The sequence below is a fragment of the Dendrobium catenatum genome, unplaced genomic scaffold (assembly GCF_001605985.2).
Source record: "Dendrobium catenatum unplaced genomic scaffold, ASM160598v2 original_scaffold_235663, whole genome shotgun sequence".
Classification (NCBI taxonomy): Eukaryota; Viridiplantae; Streptophyta; class Magnoliopsida; order Asparagales; family Orchidaceae; genus Dendrobium; species Dendrobium catenatum.
In genome coordinates this window covers 971,615-988,542 of record NW_021554071.1, presented here as the reverse complement: position 1 = coordinate 988,542, position 16,928 = coordinate 971,615, and the positions used below count along the sequence as shown (strand labels likewise).

Here is a 16,928-nt window from a genome sequence, read left to right as displayed (position 1 = left end):
TTTAGAGTGAGCAACATATCCAAATATAAATAACCAAATATATAATATCATTAACAATGAATAGATAATAAATTGAGAGGCTATGAAGCTTTGCCACACCATGAACACACACTCTGTAATTACCAGGACGAGGGAATGTCCTTGTAAGAAAAATAGTCAAGGATTTCATATTACTACGAAAGATTGTGCAACTATTGAATGATCACTTTGACTTCAATTTATAAAAAACGAGAATGTTTTAACACAAAATAATTTTTTTGAATATATTTCCTTAAAAATTTAATTAAAAATAGATCTTTCCAATTATAATTATTATAAGCCTATAAAATCAAATTTACCCTAAATAATATACCTTAGTAAAAACAAAATTTCCTATATTTTTTAAATGTATAATTATGATGGATCTGCTTCACAGCAAAATGGGCCCACGACTCTGCAATAACTGACCCCAAAACAATATCTTGCCATTGTTTAATGTTCTTCTATTTTTTTTTTTTTAATTTGTGGACCTGTGGAATCATCCTTCAATATAATTTCAATGATCAGTCTCAGATCCGCTGAGAAACAACTAACACAGAATATCGTATCTTCCATTCTCGAATTCAAATTCGCCCTGAACCACTGAAATCCTTGCTCTCTTTCACAGCGAAGTTCGTCTTGGTGGATTGTCGCAATCGGCCGATGTGATTTGTTGAATTCTGTAAAAAGGAAGTACTCTCACATCATCTGTTACTGTCTTCGTCTGCATTTGTCTTTCTCTCACTCTTGGCTTGGCGAGCGGCGGAGGGAGGCCTCCGCCTTCGTGGTAAGGATGAGATTTTGCTCTCTTTATGTTATGGTTTGTTGGACTCTTTGGAGAAGCATTAGGTTTGGAGTTTGCTGATTGATACGATTTTTGCAGAGGATAGTCGCATTTCGGTTTCAGACGTGGACGAAAGGCCGCTGCTCCGTCCTGAAGAGAGGTCTAAGGTAAGACGAAAACTCTTTTCAAGCTAATTTGATCTATCGTGTCGGTTTTGAGCAATTTCTGTCTTTTACTTAGTTGTTCTGGTCCTCGTTGACTATGCTCAAGCATGTACTGTTGTATGCCCTCGGTTATATTTTATGATTGGGATATATTCCAATTTTCCAAATGATGCAGGATTCCTTTTTTAAAATTTGAATTTTGAACCCCTGAAATCGATGTTAGCTTACACAATCTGTTCCAATGGAACAGAAGAGAGGCTGTAGGATTCAGAATCTACTTGTTCGTACTAATTTACTCTATCTAGAACAACAACATCATCATCATCATCAAGCCTTTATCCCACTATGTGGGGTCGGCTACATGAATCTTTTTTCTCCATTGTGCAATTTTAAAAGTTAAATTCTCATTTAAATCTAATAAAGAAAGGTCATTTCTAATATTTTCTAACCAAGCCTTTTTAGGTCTACCTTTACCTTTCTTAACATAAGTCAAATATAATACATCTACTTTCCTAGCCGGGTCATCAGTAAGGCCGCCATTTTATGTGACTAAACCATCTAAGGAAACTCTCTCTAATCTTTTCTTCCACTGGAGCTACTCCAGAAGAAGTGAAATAGGTTGCATTCTAGTGGTCTATCCCAATGGCAAATATAGTTCGATGGCGTGGATGAATTGGTGGTGTATAAATTTTTTTTTCTTAAATAAGAGCCGTTGATTAACCATTAGGGATTCATAGGCTTGCTATACAATATTTTCTTTAGCTTTTGGGCTAGCACTCATAATTTCTCCATCATCATGTTAAGTGTTATTTAAAGGTGCTAACTCTATTTTGTTCAACAATTTCTAGCCCTGATATATTTTATTTATCTTTTTGTGTTCATAGTACATTGTTAATTATTTTTGGCATTCCTTATTGGTGCTTCTTTTTCCTTATTTTGAACAAATCCAAATCACCTAAATATTTTTTTCACTATCTTATCTTCATTAAGTGTCATTCACTGCTACCAATTTAATATATTATTTAAAATTATGCAATATGAAACTCGCCTTGACGCCCACCTCATCATAATTCAAGTGAAAAACATCTCAAGGCTCACACCTCAAGAATTTTTTTTATGAAGCATGACTTAGTTTGGCTGAGGCACGTCTGGCTTTGATGGTGTGAGACACACGCCTCACACTACCTATATATTTTTAAATTAAAACTTATCAAAATCCTAAACAAAAGCTCCAAACAGATCATTCCTTCATGCACCCTTGAGTTTCAACAGCTTCCTTTAAACTCTTGACCTCCAACTCTCCACCTTCGCTTTAGCCACTACCATTGTAGCTGCCGTTGAGGATCACTTGGAAGTCGCACACCATCACCACCTCCTCCTCCAAAAATTTTAGAGTTTTACTCTCATCTTTATGTTGATGACAAATATTTGTGAAAGAGAAAGATGACTAAAATAAATGAAGATGAAGTAGAATATAGGCATTAGACTTCATAGGTTGAGGCAAAGGGGAGAACAATTTATTATGATTACGACTTAAATAAATTCCCCCTCTCAGTGCAGATGATTTGAATTGTTACCAACTATTTTAGCTTTATTTAAAAATTAAATGTGAATGAGTAGGAAACATTGAATGAAGGAAATTTGAGTTGCACTTGATGTTATATGACACTTTTATGCAATTCCTATATTTTATGTTGTTTTGCTCATATAATATTTGTATTTCAATTCTATTTCACGTAATTTATCATTTATCACTTTATGGCTTATGCAATTTTTTGTTGCCATTCACCCTTGTTTTATACAAATTTATATTTTGCTTCATTTAGCTTGGCTATTAATAAGGCTGAATATTGTTGGGATAAATAAAATATATTGGAGTGAACTAACCTTATTTGGTTGTTTAGTTCAGTTGTTAAAGTATTGGTTCAATTTTTTGCTGCAAAATTTAACTTTATTTAGTTTTTGGTTGTTGGTTTGTTTGTTGTTTCTGTAAAATGATCAAACCAAAAAAAAAATAAAATTATACTAATTTCTTTAAATATTTAATCAATAAGACTTATGAACAATAAATAATCAAGTGACACAAAGATCAATGTGGATATTATTTATTCCTTATGCTAAAAGTATAAATTTTAATAAAGATTACTTGATATTCTTCTTAATATATATTATTTATGTTCAAGGTAATTTAATTTATTGTTAGTTACATTTTGGTTCATCCATAATTGGACCAAAATGATCAAACTAAAGTTTGATTTGATTTGGAAAATAATTTGGTCATTTTAGTTTTTTGAATTTTAGAATTGAAACGAATTGTTTTAGTTAATCTGTAAATCAAATAAATAAAACCAATGCAATGCACACCCATAACTATTATTTACTATTTGCACAAAGCTTGGGTCAATTTATCACAACCAATCTAATGTTATTATTATAGAATTTAGTTTTAAGTTTCCATTATATTTTATTTGGAATAGCTCTCTTTTGGCACCTCTCCATTTCAAGCTTTTAAATGAAAAGAGTGTACTCATCTTATTTTTTTCAAAAATAACATAACTTGATCTTTCATCAATATTAATTAAAGTCTAATATTTAACAATTTAACTTCTTTTGTATCATCTTGCCATCATCTCTTGTCACATCCTTCGAGATGAATTTTGCACTTGTAAGAGAATTGTATCTCTTGTGGTGCTAGTAGGAATCAACATCTTTCCCAGTATGACTTCCAGGAGTTGTTTCCACACCAAATTCTTCTCTTGTCTATTCCATTGGGGTTTAAGTTGCTCACAATAAACCCATACAACTGCCCCATTGATCCATATGAGTTCATTGACCACTGTAGGGGCAATCATGCACATACAATGTCCCTTTGATTTGTTACTATGTTAATTATTTCTGGCTATGCTCAAGGAACAAGTTTGAACCTAATTTTACTATCATCATTTTGGATCTGTCAACAACTTTGTTGAATCAAGCATGCCTTTTGCTAACCAATTAAGGGTGAACAAGAGGATTATAAAGGACTCTTGGTGTATTTTTTAGATTTGCGGTAATGAGGGATTATCTAGTGAATCTTGTCAAATTCTAGCTGTCCACCCCAAACTCCTGTGAGTCGTCTTTACTGAAGGGCTTCTCCCTAGACTCTTCTACTCAATTCTGATGCAATATATTGTTCGCATTTATGTGGAACTCATTTATTGGTGTCAGGCTCAGATTTTAGCTAATAAGACTATCGAAGCACTCCATCAATAGGCTTAAGCAAAAAGAAGGATCTCTAATGGGGGTTCAACTTGGAAACCATACGACAAAAAGGATAAGTAAACTTAAGAGCGAGATCTTTCTCATGTGATCTAAAAAAAGGGAAACAACAAAAGAGGGAGTACTCATCACTTAATAACTCTTGATCCAAAGCATTATAGAATGGCAAATATCTTAAATGGTCGAACTAGCTCAAGCCAAACATCATAAATTAAATCTAATATTGTGACTTCAATCATGGTCATGGACCACCCATTGTTTAAAATTGCACAATATGAGGCTCGCCTCAGCGCAATTTCAGTGAAAAACGTCTCGAGGCTTACGCCTCGAACTTTTATTATGAGGCTTACGCCTCATCTTGGGTGAGGCGCGCCTCGCCTCGCTGGCTTGAGGCATACGCCTCGCTCTATTTTTGTATGTTATTATTTAAAACTGAGTTAAATCCTATACAAAAGCCTCAAAAAAATCATGCCCTCTTGCGCTCTAAAGCCACATTAACTTCCTCTCAACTACCTCGACCTCCAGCTCACCACCTTCGCCGTAGCCAGCACCGTCATAGTTGCTGCCGGGGATCACTTGAAATCCGTATACCGCCACCATCTCCTATAAAAATTTAACTATTACTCTTATTTTATGTTGATTAAAAACATTTATGAAAAAGGAAGATGGTTGAAATAAATAAAAAGGTAGATTGACAGGTATTGGACTTTACAGGTTGAGGCAAAGGAGATGCCAATTTATTATGACGACTCAAATAAAAATCCCCTTAGTAATGTAGTACATATGATTTATGATTTGTTGTCAATTATTTTAAGTTTATTATTAATTAAATGTAGATGAGTAGGAAATTGATAAAGAAAAAATTTAGAGCTAAACTTGATGCTATATGATACGTTTATGCAATTCATATATTTTATGTTGTTTTTCTTATGTGATATTTGGATTTCAATTCTTTTTCATATAATTTATTATTTATCACTTTATATTTTGTGTAATTTTTTTTTCATATTTATATAAATTTGTTACTTCATAGTTCAATAGAAAGTTAATATATCATCCTTTAACATAATATTTAGATATTATATAAAAAATCACTTTTAACTTTTATTTTTTACTTTACGCAATTTTTAAATTTTGAGGCTTACGCCTCAAAACGCCTTGAGGCTTACGCCTCGCCTCATGAACGAAAAACACCTCAATACCCAATTACGCAATTTTAAACCTTGGACACACCACAAAAGCTTAACAACATTGTAAGAGATATAGGGACTCTTTACACAGGACTGTCTCAGTCACATTCTCCAGAATAAGAATTGTCACTCCTGGATTGATCTGTTGGGGGTGTGGCTGAATTGATCACAATTGCATGCCATGGCTACTGATTAGTGGTGGGGAAAATTAACACTATTTTTTTGGAGGACATCTTCTATTGAGTCAAACCCTTCTTGCCTCCATGGAAGAACTTTCACTCAAACTACATTTCCTCAATCAATCCATTGCCTTCAATGACTTGGACTTCAAGAGAGTCGAACACCCAAATATGGATTTACTGGCCATCAATGTCTGTATTAGAAAACTATTTTTTAATGTGAAAAGTAGTCCTCTTCGATATTGGAAGCTTTGTCGATGTCCTCTTTTATTCCACTTTCCATAGCATTACCTTTTTAAGAAGAAAGTACAACCGGCTGCCAATGCCCTCAACTTTCGTAACTGTTTTTTCAGAGTTGAAGGCACCATCTCTCTACCAATTACTTTTGAAAAGTCCCAAGGCAAGCCATGAACTCCATTCAATTTGTGGTGGTTAATATCGAATTCACAAATATGATCTTTGATAGGCTGTATAATTTATTTTCAGAAGTCATATTTATACCACACTTAAAAGCTAGAGTTCCCTAATGCTTGCTAGTATTTGGATAGTCAAGGGTGACTAGTCCATTGTACACTACTATTGCATTCACCAGTTTCAACCCCTCCAGGTAAAAACCACTCATGTCAACAATTTTGATTTCCACAATAAGAAGATATTTCATGGTGCTTATCCCAAAAAAGATGCTCCTCTTTCAGGGGAATATCCCCGATCATCCAGTTTAGGCTCCTCCTCAACCGTAAAATACAACACATTTAAACGCAGAACTACTCCAAGCTCATCAAAATGCTCCTGCTTTGAGGCTTTTTTAGCATTGAGTACTTTTCTTAATTTGGAATATGATTATCAGTTAATGTCAACCTTTCGTATTTTCTTTCGTTGATTTTTAAGTCATTTAGTCTATTTATAATGAGAAGCCCTTTCTTATCCTTTCATTAATGAAAGTTATTCTTTTAATTTATTGTCACATCTCTATGTAATATGTATAACCTAACTTCCTCCATCTTAGGTTACATTCTTTGAATACTTTGAGTAGGGTTATGGTCAACTCCAAGAGAGTCAATGTTCTTAGGGGATTCAACCTAAATACTTCCTAAAGGGTTATGGTCATCAACTAGGGCTTTAAGCAACAACCAAAGGAGGTAGTCAAAATTCATGGTGGATTCAACTTATCTTCTTTCATTCCAAATTTACGATCATCGAGTTAGGCTTTGATCAACAGCATCAAGGAAAAATCAAAAGCCTTTTTGGATTCAACTTGAGTTTTTCCATTACGGGTTATAGTTACCCAACAACCATCAGGACAGTCAAAATTTGACTCCTGCCATTATGATTTTTTGATCGTTGAGAAGGGCTCTGACCACTGATCTTGAGATGCAATCTACCTTCTTCATGATGGGTTAGCATTATCGAGTAAGAATCTAGTTGACAATCCTGGAGGATTGTTGAACTCCTTGGTGGACTTGCAAACTCTGGTAAGATATTGTGACATTCTCAAGAAGAAATATATTGCGTCACATTGAGTCACAGACAAGTAGGGTTTCAGTAAGTTCTAAATGGACTTACTACTCTCCATCATCTGCATTTTACTCTCATAAATCTATTAGCAAGGAACTTATCTTGGTTGAGATTTAGCTAAAGTTTAATTGCAATATCACACTATCAAATTTGCACTTCTTAATGAGCACGCTTCCTTTTTTTCCGAAGGTTTTATCAAAATTAAAAGACAAGGTCTGACTTTTGGTTTTCGTTCTTATTTACCTGGTTATTCCTTGCCAACACTAACTAATAATTGCAGATGATGGTTGTGCTTATAAATCTGTCTTCCAATACCTTCTGCTAGGTGAAAATGGCAGATATTCAGCTTGGTGCTCATACTATAAGAACACATGGGATCAAAATAGCAAGATTTCATATGCATGACTGGATCATACTTGTAATTCTCGGCATTATAGATATCATATTAAATGTTATAGAACCTTTTCATCGTTTTGTGGGAAGAGATATGATGTCAGATCTGAGATATCCATTGAAGAGTAATACAATACCATTTTGGGTTGTGCCGGTAAATTACAACTTTTACTTCTATTAGATTATATAATGTTGTTGAACCTTGGCAGTAGCTGATGCATTATCTGCAACCTGTACGTCCCCGTCCCCTCCTTTTCGTTTTTTGCATAAAAACAGATGATTGGGATTGTATTACCAGTTTTTATCACCCTTGGTATATACTTCAAAAAGAAGAATGTCTATGATCTCCACAATGCCGTGCTAGGTAATGATTTCCTCTCTTACCCAGAATGGTCTGATATGAGCAATTTTTTCATTAACTAGCACATGTGAACAGGTCTTCTGTATTCTGTGCTTATTACTGGGGTCTTAACCGATGCAATTAAGGATGCAGTTGGTCGACCACGACCAGATTTCTTTTGGCGATGTTTCCCTGATGGAAAAGACGTAGGTTCTACTGCAATGTTCTTCAGTTACAAGTTATTATCGTTTAGAATTAGGTTGTTTTCCCTGATGCTGAAATGTTTTTTTTTTTCCAGTTCTATGATAAGATTACTACAATTGTTATATGTCATGGGGATAAAAGTGTTATCAAAGAAGGACACAAGAGTTTTCCAAGCGGCCATTCTTCATGTAAGTTGTAAACTCATTTGGTGGATCCTACTACTATTATGCTTCAGATGTCCAAAACATGATTGGTGGAGTCCTAGACTTTGTTATATGGAAGATGGTGCCTCTGTCAGTTGAATCGTTTATTTTATAAGCTATGCATTTTTGTTTTCTCGACATGTCTTTTATGAATCTCTCAAGTCACAAGGGGGTGGATCATATAATTGCATTGGAGATACTTTGCAGTGGTTTGCTTCCTATCAGATCATCTATTCTATGATCTAAAACTTTGATTAAATTCTTTGAAAAGTAAGCATTGCCATTTCATTTTTTTTATGTGCTCGGAGTGCCAAGCTTGCAAGTCAATATTAACTTATACATATTTTTGTGTCCTCGAGTATTTGAGCCGTCTCCTTGAATGACCATATTTGATGTAGAAAAAAAAATAATGATGTACTGTATCTCTTTGATCTTCCTGAATTGGTAGTGTAATGTTGATACCTTCTTTTAACCTTTTTTTGTGAATGAAACAATCACTGATTAAGAATAACCATGCAGGAGCTGTGTAATACTTTTCTGACTATGGTACTTTATAATGGTGGTCAAGTGATTGTTTTGTCATGTAACTAGCAAGAGTAAACAAAAAAACTACTTACCTGATTGATTTGATTTTGGTTTAGGTTTGACATTCTTTTTTAAGCTGATTTATTCGGTTTGGTTAGGGTTTAAAGGTTTCTAAAACAAAATAAATCAAATCGTATCGATTAAATATTATTTATAATATATGAATTATTAATCTTGCACTTAAGTTTTATTTCCTTGTGGCACTCCGATTAATTCACTTGGAATCATAAGCCTTCTTTGATGTACCATGCAACCTTATAAATGCTTCAATGATTCATCAATTTTGAATAAATCTATAAAATTGAATAAATTCAATCCAATTTATTGAAAGAAATTTAAAATCAAAATTAACTAAACATAACTTTGCCCGAATCTTAAAAATTGATTCTTAAAGATTTAAGTTCTTAAATTGAAAATTAAATCGAAATCAAACTAAACCGAATCAGTCAGTTTGGTTTGGTTTGGTTTGCCATAATGGCAGTTAGATTTTTGTTTCAGATTTGATGAAATTTTTTATTTAGTTTGGTTTTAAACAGTTTTAAACTGAACCCCGTGCTCACCCCATTGACAGGCCAAATGTTCAAACTTCAAAATCAAGAGATTAATAATAAGAAGAACAAGAATAACGTATCATCATCATCATTTGTTTATCTTTTTTTTTCATATTTCATGCTCCTTGCATTTGTGTTAATATTCCTGAATACCTTCATGAACTCAGGATCCATTATGAATACAGGGTCCTTTGCTGGCTTAGGCTTTTTTTCGTGGTATTTGGCCGGGAAAATCAAAGCATTTGATCGAAGGGGCCATGTAGCGAAACTTTGCATAGTGCTCCTTCCCATCCTCTGTGCTTCTTTTATTGCAATTTCCAGAGTGGATGACTATTGGCATCACTGGCAAGATGTGGTTGCAGGGGGCCTTTTAGGTTCTTGCTAGACTGATTTGCATTTCTCATATAATTTATGTTCCTTTTTTCTGAAATGCCATGTTATTTGGCTGCGTTTCTTACAATTTTCCTGTTTATCTGTTTCTCAGGTTTGGTGGTTGCTTCATTTTGTTATTTGCAGTTCTTCCCACCCCCTTATGATACAGATGGTATGTTTACTTTGTATTTACCTTGCTGGTTCCAATATTCCATAAGTGAGAGATTTTGGAGAAGATTTGAATTGTTGAGTTGTGCGCTATTTTCTTAAAGAAAAAAGAGAGACTATATATCGTCAAGCTTTTCAGTTGGTCAGATTATCAGAAAGAACTATACCCTTAATTTTTTTTAGCATCCTTGGGTTAGTCTAAGTGAACAGAACCTTTTCTTTCTACTGTGGCACTATTCAAATAAATAAAAAAGTTAGCTGCTATTTATTTAGGAGGAATAGAGATAAATTATGAGCGTATTTGTTAATAGTTATCTAGGATACTTCACTTAACGACATATTGCATGTATTAAAAAATAGTATAGTCGTAATATTGATGACATTTGTACGTTCTGTGAAACACAGTTAGGTTTTGTTTAGGATGACTTTCTTATTTCTTCTTAAAGCAGTTTTTTAGTATAAAATTTTAGTTTTGTACTAAGAATCTACTTTAAGAAGCAATAAAAAAGTCGTCCCAAACGAAGCCTCAGTTTCTGTTGCTGTATAGATAGAGTTACAAATGCAGCAAAATTGTAAAACTTCATTACTTCACAAATCCTGTGCCATCCACTGAATGAAAAGAACCTCTTGCCTTGCAGGTTGGGGCCCTCATGCATATTTCTTTATGCTTGCTGAGTCACAGTCTCGAAACGGCTCGACTTCCATTGCTGCAGAGAATCTTAATGTGATTCCGGCCTCGATCGAGCCTATGTATATCCAATCCGAGGGCCAGAACCATTTGGCCTTGCGGGATTCGGCTCCAACTCTTGATGAGATAGAAGCTGGTGTTGACAGGAGGATGCAATGAAGTTGCTGTATAATCAGGTTGTAGTTAGTGATAACGTCTTGGTGTAAGTGTGTGGGTGTTTGTTACTGTGGTAGGCTTGTATTACAACAGGCTAGGTTAATGTTAGCAGGCTTGTAACTGTTTAACTTCTCTTTTTTTGTGCAGGAAATGAGGGGCATTAGCCCAGTATGTTATTGTTTATATTGACAGTTTGTTTCCTTGGATTTTCCTCTAATTCAAGCAGAACTGATTTTTGTAGTTGATGCATTCTTTGATCACTTCAAGCTCTAAATTGTGTGCCTATTTGATAAATGTGTGTATGCATGTGAATATAATTGTGCAAAAGCTTGTAGATTTTATTTAATAGCTCACTTGAGTTTGGCTCAAGTTTGGATGAAGTTAGGAATATTGAATCTTTTCCCTAAAAGTTTTACTATACAAAAACATCAAGCTTTTGTCCTACTACGTGGGGTCGGCTACATGAATCATTTTTCTTCATTGTGTGATAGAAAAGTACCCTTCAAACTTAAGGGAAAATTCTATAAGATGGTGGTGGGACCTGCAATATAAATCATTTTTGAGATTAAGTGGTCTTTCACTTTATACTATATTCAGTAGTTACTTTATGTCGTGTAATTTGGATATTCAATTCATTTGTGTTTCTCCAATTGTATATTGGGGTTAATTTTTATTTTTTTGCCATAATCAAACATTATATGGCCTTTGTAATTTGGTCGGGTTATGTCAAGTTGGATCATGATAGTATGAAACCTAGGGGAGGAGCAATATCATTCTTGGGTTTGCCCTAACCGAATAAAAGATATAGTTCTTTAAAATCTAGAGGAGAGGGATCTAGCCAGCCTACCCAACTTAGTCAGCATGGGGTAGAGATCCTAGGATGCTATGAGATTAGGTGGCAAACCTCTGGTATGTAGTGGATCAGATCAAGGTTTATGTTGATCACTTTGAGCAGTATTTGACAAGACTCGAGCAAGGGAACTAGTCCCGATATGATCATATGATGCTCCAACTGTAAAACCCGAAAACGTCGTTTTAGGCTTCGCACGCTTTTCAAAGCGCCGCGACGAGTTTTAAGTGAAAATTTCAATGTTGTCGGATTTTGACGGGAATAATTTTATAAAATTGAGCGTAAAATTCCGATCAAATTGATATATAGGACTTGTATTAAATTTCGCTTAAATTAAGAGATATAATTTTTAGAAATCCATTAATGCCCAAACTACCCCTAAGCTTTCTTAAGGCCGAATCTACTTAAGTAAGGGCATATGTGTCATTTGGCATACCCCCTTCTCCCTAAAATGACCAAACCGAGCCCCTATCCCTCATTTCTCACGGTTTGAGCGGAAAAACGAGAGGGAGCTCCCACATTTAAATAAAAAGTGGAGGCAATAGACATGTATTCAAAATCATTATAAGGTGCTTAGCCAATTTAAAAGAAAAAAGAGGAAAAAAATAAAATAAAATAAAATAAAAAGCTAAATATCAAAATTTTAAAAATTTCATTTATTGATATCATTATACTTAAAGAAAGCTTGTAGGTTGATTTAAGAGTTAACTAAATATGTAATTCCATTTATTCCAAAAATAAAAAACCCTGTGTAAGTAGTCAAAAATATCACCAACACCCTAGGGACTTTAATTTAAAAGAAATATTAATCAAGAGTGAAGGAATGAGCTTTTATGAATTATTTTATTAAAAAATCTTCCAACTTATGTACTTCATAAATATTTAAATTATTGATTTTATATTTTTTTCAAAAATCATATTGAAGCAAAATAAATTTAATCCCTTTGTAGTATAAAATAAAATTTGGGGGAATTTGATAAGTAGAGAAACTGCATACTGCAAATTACATATATTGTTATAAAAGTGCTAGCTAAATATATCATTTTGTGTATAAAATTAAAAAAAAAAAACAAAAAAATGGAGTAGAGCCATAGATTTAATGCCATAGCGCTACAATTTACCTCAAAGCCGTAGCGCCAAATCGCCCTAGTGCTGCGATGAAAGACAGTTGGAAACCGTTGATCATGCAAACCAATGCAATGAATGGTGAACCAAAATGATAGTTTGGAAGCCTCGTAATGCCACCAAACTAGTGTCGTAGTCCTATTTTGGATTTCTATAAATAGTAACTTATATAAAGACAGTTGACGAGTGGGAGAATTGTAAGGGAGTGATTATCGGAGTGTGTGAGGCAGTATTTGGGTGGAGGCAACCCCTATATACCTGTTATGTTAGTTATATACTAGTGTGGAGAGAAGTAAATAGTGCAAGGAGTCAATAAATATTTAGCAAAAGATTTTTTTGGTCATTTCTATCATGCTTCTTATCTAGGAACAATTATTACGTCATCTGACCTAACGTAGAGCTACGTTCGGCCGCCAATAACATGTCACCACATGCTCTTACTCTTTACCGCGCGGCCCGACGACTTGACTCGTAGCAGAACCCGGGAATGCTATGTTCGCGATTTTCTCGGTATTGCTCGGTATTTGCTAGATATTGCTTTGCAAAAATTGAGAAATCGGCTATGTGAAAAACCAATACCATGCAAATACCGAGTGGTACCGAGTTTTTCTACAACTCGGTACAACTTGGTATTTGCTCAGGATTCTCGTATTGCGAGATTTGCTCGGTATTGCTGTATTTTGCTCGGTATTGCTAGAAAAAATCGGTAAACTTAGTATTTGCTCAGGATTTGCTCGGTATTTGCTAGGATTCATGCTCGGTATTGCTAGGTATTTGCTCGGTATTGCTAGAAAAAAACGTGTACAACTCGGTATTTGCTCGGTATGCTAGTATTTGAAATATATCTCAAAGGTGATGGAATGTTGTTCAGCTCTAATGTATTTAAAAAATACGCACGTGCGAGAATCCCAAAAAACAGCAGGTCGGTCGCGTCTTTTTCTCATGCTACGTGGCGCCCTAAAACATTGGTGGCCGAACGTAGAGGAGCGTACGTTCACTGGACCGAATACAAGTTCCTTATCTAGGCTTGTTTTTGTTTACGTATAGATGAAGTTGATTATTATATTTACCCAAAAAAAAAAAAAGTTGATTATTATGTTTACTTTTATTTTTATGACTGGATAAAATCTTTTCTTTGAGCTTATGATACTTTAGAAATCATGTATTGCATAGAGTAGATTTTAAGTTTTATGAATTATTAAATGCTGTTTTTAAATTTCTTGTTCTTGTTTTATTTATGTAAAGGCTTTGCATAAATTTAAAATCTAGTGTAATCTATAGCCTTGATAGAAGAATAGAAGAATTATTAAAATATAACTTTAACATGAATAGACATAGACTGGTTAGGGTTATGGGATCATAAGGATATATTAAAATTAAAATTAGGAGGAATCTTAGTTAATGCTCCAACGAGCTCAAAAGAGATGATAACTATATATGCTATAAATCACAACAATAATACAAATAATATAATTATTACAAACATATATTTTTATATATCATAAGTTCAGAGTATTTAAAATTATTAAATTTATCTTTTACAATTGTAGCATTTACTTTCAATTGCTTCATCCCTTGTTAATCAATTGATAAGATAAAACATAGCATGTGCAATAGTGATTTTAGGGTTGTATCAAATCCTCATGGGAATGTTATTCTTCTCATGTCTTTATTACTTGATATGACATGTCTACTTCCATAGAATATGATTTTCACTAAAACGTAGCAAACCATATTTAAAAGACAAGTATTGTCTGAAACTGACATGTTAAGTACCTTCATTATCAAAAAGTATATGGGAATTACAGAACCATTGATCCATGATTTGAGTATTGCTAATTTTCCCTCAAAAATATTAAATAAAAATCAAAATTAAAATAATGAATAATGTTCTTACACCTAAGAACATGGTCCATTCCATTGAATCCTCTCACATTCCAAAAGGTAATGTTGGATAACTCATTAATATTTAGAGGAATGATAGGCCAAATTTTTGGCCTTTGGAGGGGCTTTATTTTTCATTGTTTCTGAAATGGGTTGCCTATACAACTGACCAATCAACCCTAAGTACAAGTTGGAGACTAATTGATTATGATCCTCTTCATTAGAACTAAGAATGGAGACTTATTTGAGAAGGGATTATATTATTGTTTTGCTTGTTGGACTAATATTGTGGAGGCAATGTTGAGGCTTAATGAGTTAGATGTAGAGAGGTAGATACTTGGTTGGTTGATGTTTTTCAAGAGTAATAAAATTAAAATTTCTATTAATATGGCCATTTATTCAATAATTTTAATATTAAAAATTACACTAAATTTTCATTGTATTCATCCAACAATTCAATATTGTGCATATTAATACCTTGCTAAAATAACTGATTTTTAAGATATATATATATAATGTGAAAAATTATAAAATCATAACATAAAATAAATTATCAAATAAATAACTCTTCAACATTTTATAGTCAATATTCAAGCTGCCAGAATAAGCACCATATTATTTTCAATTACAATCAGAGGAAGAATCAGCTACAATTTTCAAGGGGGGCAAACTTATAAGTAACCATTGACAGATATATAGGGGTCCAAGGGGGCGCAATTGCTTAAAAATTCTTGTAATAAAGACTAAAAATATATATTAAAAAGACAAATTACCTAAAGAATCATATAATAATTAAAAAAAAATTAGGGTGGAGGGTAAATACCCCACCGGTTTCAAGAAGGTTCCGCCCCTGATTACAACCTACCTGAAAGCTATCAGAATTCATCCCAAAACAACTACAGCTCATTTCAGATTAAAGTCTAATAAGAGCACATCGATCTAAAGCCTATGTAAAGTACTTCATTAATATAAATTCAGAAAAGTTCTCTAAACATATTGAACATGGAAGATTTCTGTATCAACTGTAACACATTCTTGTTGTTGACAAACATTATTGTACTTACAATCCTTTTCTTCAGGATAAAATATAAATAAATCAAGGCATAAAACTCCCATTTGACATAGTTGAAGATGAAAGCTTGGTTTGAGGCCTCACCGAACCCTGGACGAATGTTTGGTTCATGCCAGTACCAACCATTGGCTGCTGCTGTGGCTGTTGCTGTAGCTGTTGTTGTTGCTGAGGCTGTTGCTGTAGCTGTTGCTGTTGCTGTAGCTGCTGTAGTTGCTGTTGATGTTGCTGTTGCTGGAGTAGCTGTTGCTGTTGTTGAATGTTTGGTACTTGTGGCTTGAAAACTACCATATCCTGAAACAAAGATTTTCAAAGATTAAGGTTTCGTTTGGGACGGTTTTTTTTTTGCTTCTTAAAGCCGTTTTCTAGTTAAAAAAATTAATTTTTGTACTAAAAAGCTACTTTAAGAAGCAGTTAAAAAGCTGTCTCAAACGAACCCTAAGCGGTGTAAGTAGAATAGTAAGCTGAAAGAACTGGAAAAACATACCCCAGGAAACAGCATCCCTATCAAGCGGCCAGCTTTGTCGGACACAGAGAGAAGCAGGGTCTGTGTAGGTAGCTGGATGACTGCACACTGGTGGAAGGGAAAATTTATAAGAAATATTTGCTTCCATGGAACAACAAAAGTACATCAGTTGATGCAAACAAATAGTCCATTTGGAATAGCTGGAACTTTTTGTAAAGTAATTGTAGAGCTGTGAGAAAAACTTTTTAAAAGATGATGATTATTATAAATATATATATATATACAAATTTCTCTCGCCCGCCAGTTCGCTGCCTCCGACGCTGCCGTTCCCCTTGCCCGCACAGCCCCCCGCTGCCGCCGCCTGCCCTCCAGCTCCGCACTGAGTGCCCGCTGCCCGCCAAACAACGCGTTCCGCTGCGCGGACGGCGACGCCGCGGCGATCCACGGCAGTGTCCCGAGCGCAGGCACGGCCATCGCGTTCTTCCCGGAGCGGCTACGTGGGTCGGGTCCGGGTTGACCCGAACCCAAAGCGGGTCGGGTTCGGGTCCAGAAAATTGACCCGTTTGCAAAAACCGGGTCGGGTCAACCCGAACTCGAATAATACGGGTCAGTTCGGGTTCGGGTCAACCCGACCCGTAACCCAAAATTGACAGGTCTATCAGTAAATGTAGAGTTTGGAAGCATTTTATATCCACAATATCATCACTGTATTGTAGAACGACTGTTTTCTTGAACAACAACAATAGTATTTCAAGAATCCAGCCTA

At 34.5% G+C, this 16,928-nt stretch overlaps 2 protein-coding genes across 3 annotated transcripts in view; one reads left to right on the top strand and one right to left on the bottom strand.

The window, feature by feature from the left end:
- Positions 1-630: 630 nt before the first annotated feature.
- On the top strand, positions 631-11,017 carry LOC110116165 (lipid phosphate phosphatase 2). 2 transcript variants are annotated; one of them, XM_020849643.2, is made up of 9 exons: positions 631-805; positions 902-969; positions 7,389-7,655; positions 7,778-7,865; positions 7,938-8,047; positions 8,140-8,233; positions 9,570-9,758; positions 9,869-9,928; positions 10,563-11,017. In XM_020849643.2, the coding sequence occupies exons 3-9, from the start codon at positions 7,440-7,442 to the stop codon at positions 10,769-10,771; spliced, it is 966 nt and encodes a 321-aa protein (XP_020705302.1). In that variant the 5' UTR covers positions 631-805; positions 902-969; positions 7,389-7,439; the 3' UTR covers positions 10,772-11,017. The 2 variants fall into 2 exon arrangements, with proteins under 2 accessions (XP_020705302.1, XP_020705301.1); XM_020849642.2 differs by having other exon boundaries at positions 632-805; positions 7,434-7,655.
- Positions 11,018-15,563: 4,546 nt separating this feature from the next.
- Positions 15,564-16,928, bottom strand: part of LOC110116185 (mediator of RNA polymerase II transcription subunit 25-like) — a 4,227-nt gene continuing 2,862 nt past the window's right edge. Inside the window, exons 3-4 of the mRNA XM_020849673.2 lie at positions 16,184-16,270; positions 15,564-15,990 (exon numbers count right to left, since the gene is read on the bottom strand). Coding sequence (XP_020705332.1) covers positions 15,724-15,990; positions 16,184-16,270 — 354 coding nt within the window. The 3' untranslated portion in view covers positions 15,564-15,723. The remainder of the gene's footprint in view (positions 15,991-16,183; positions 16,271-16,928) is intronic.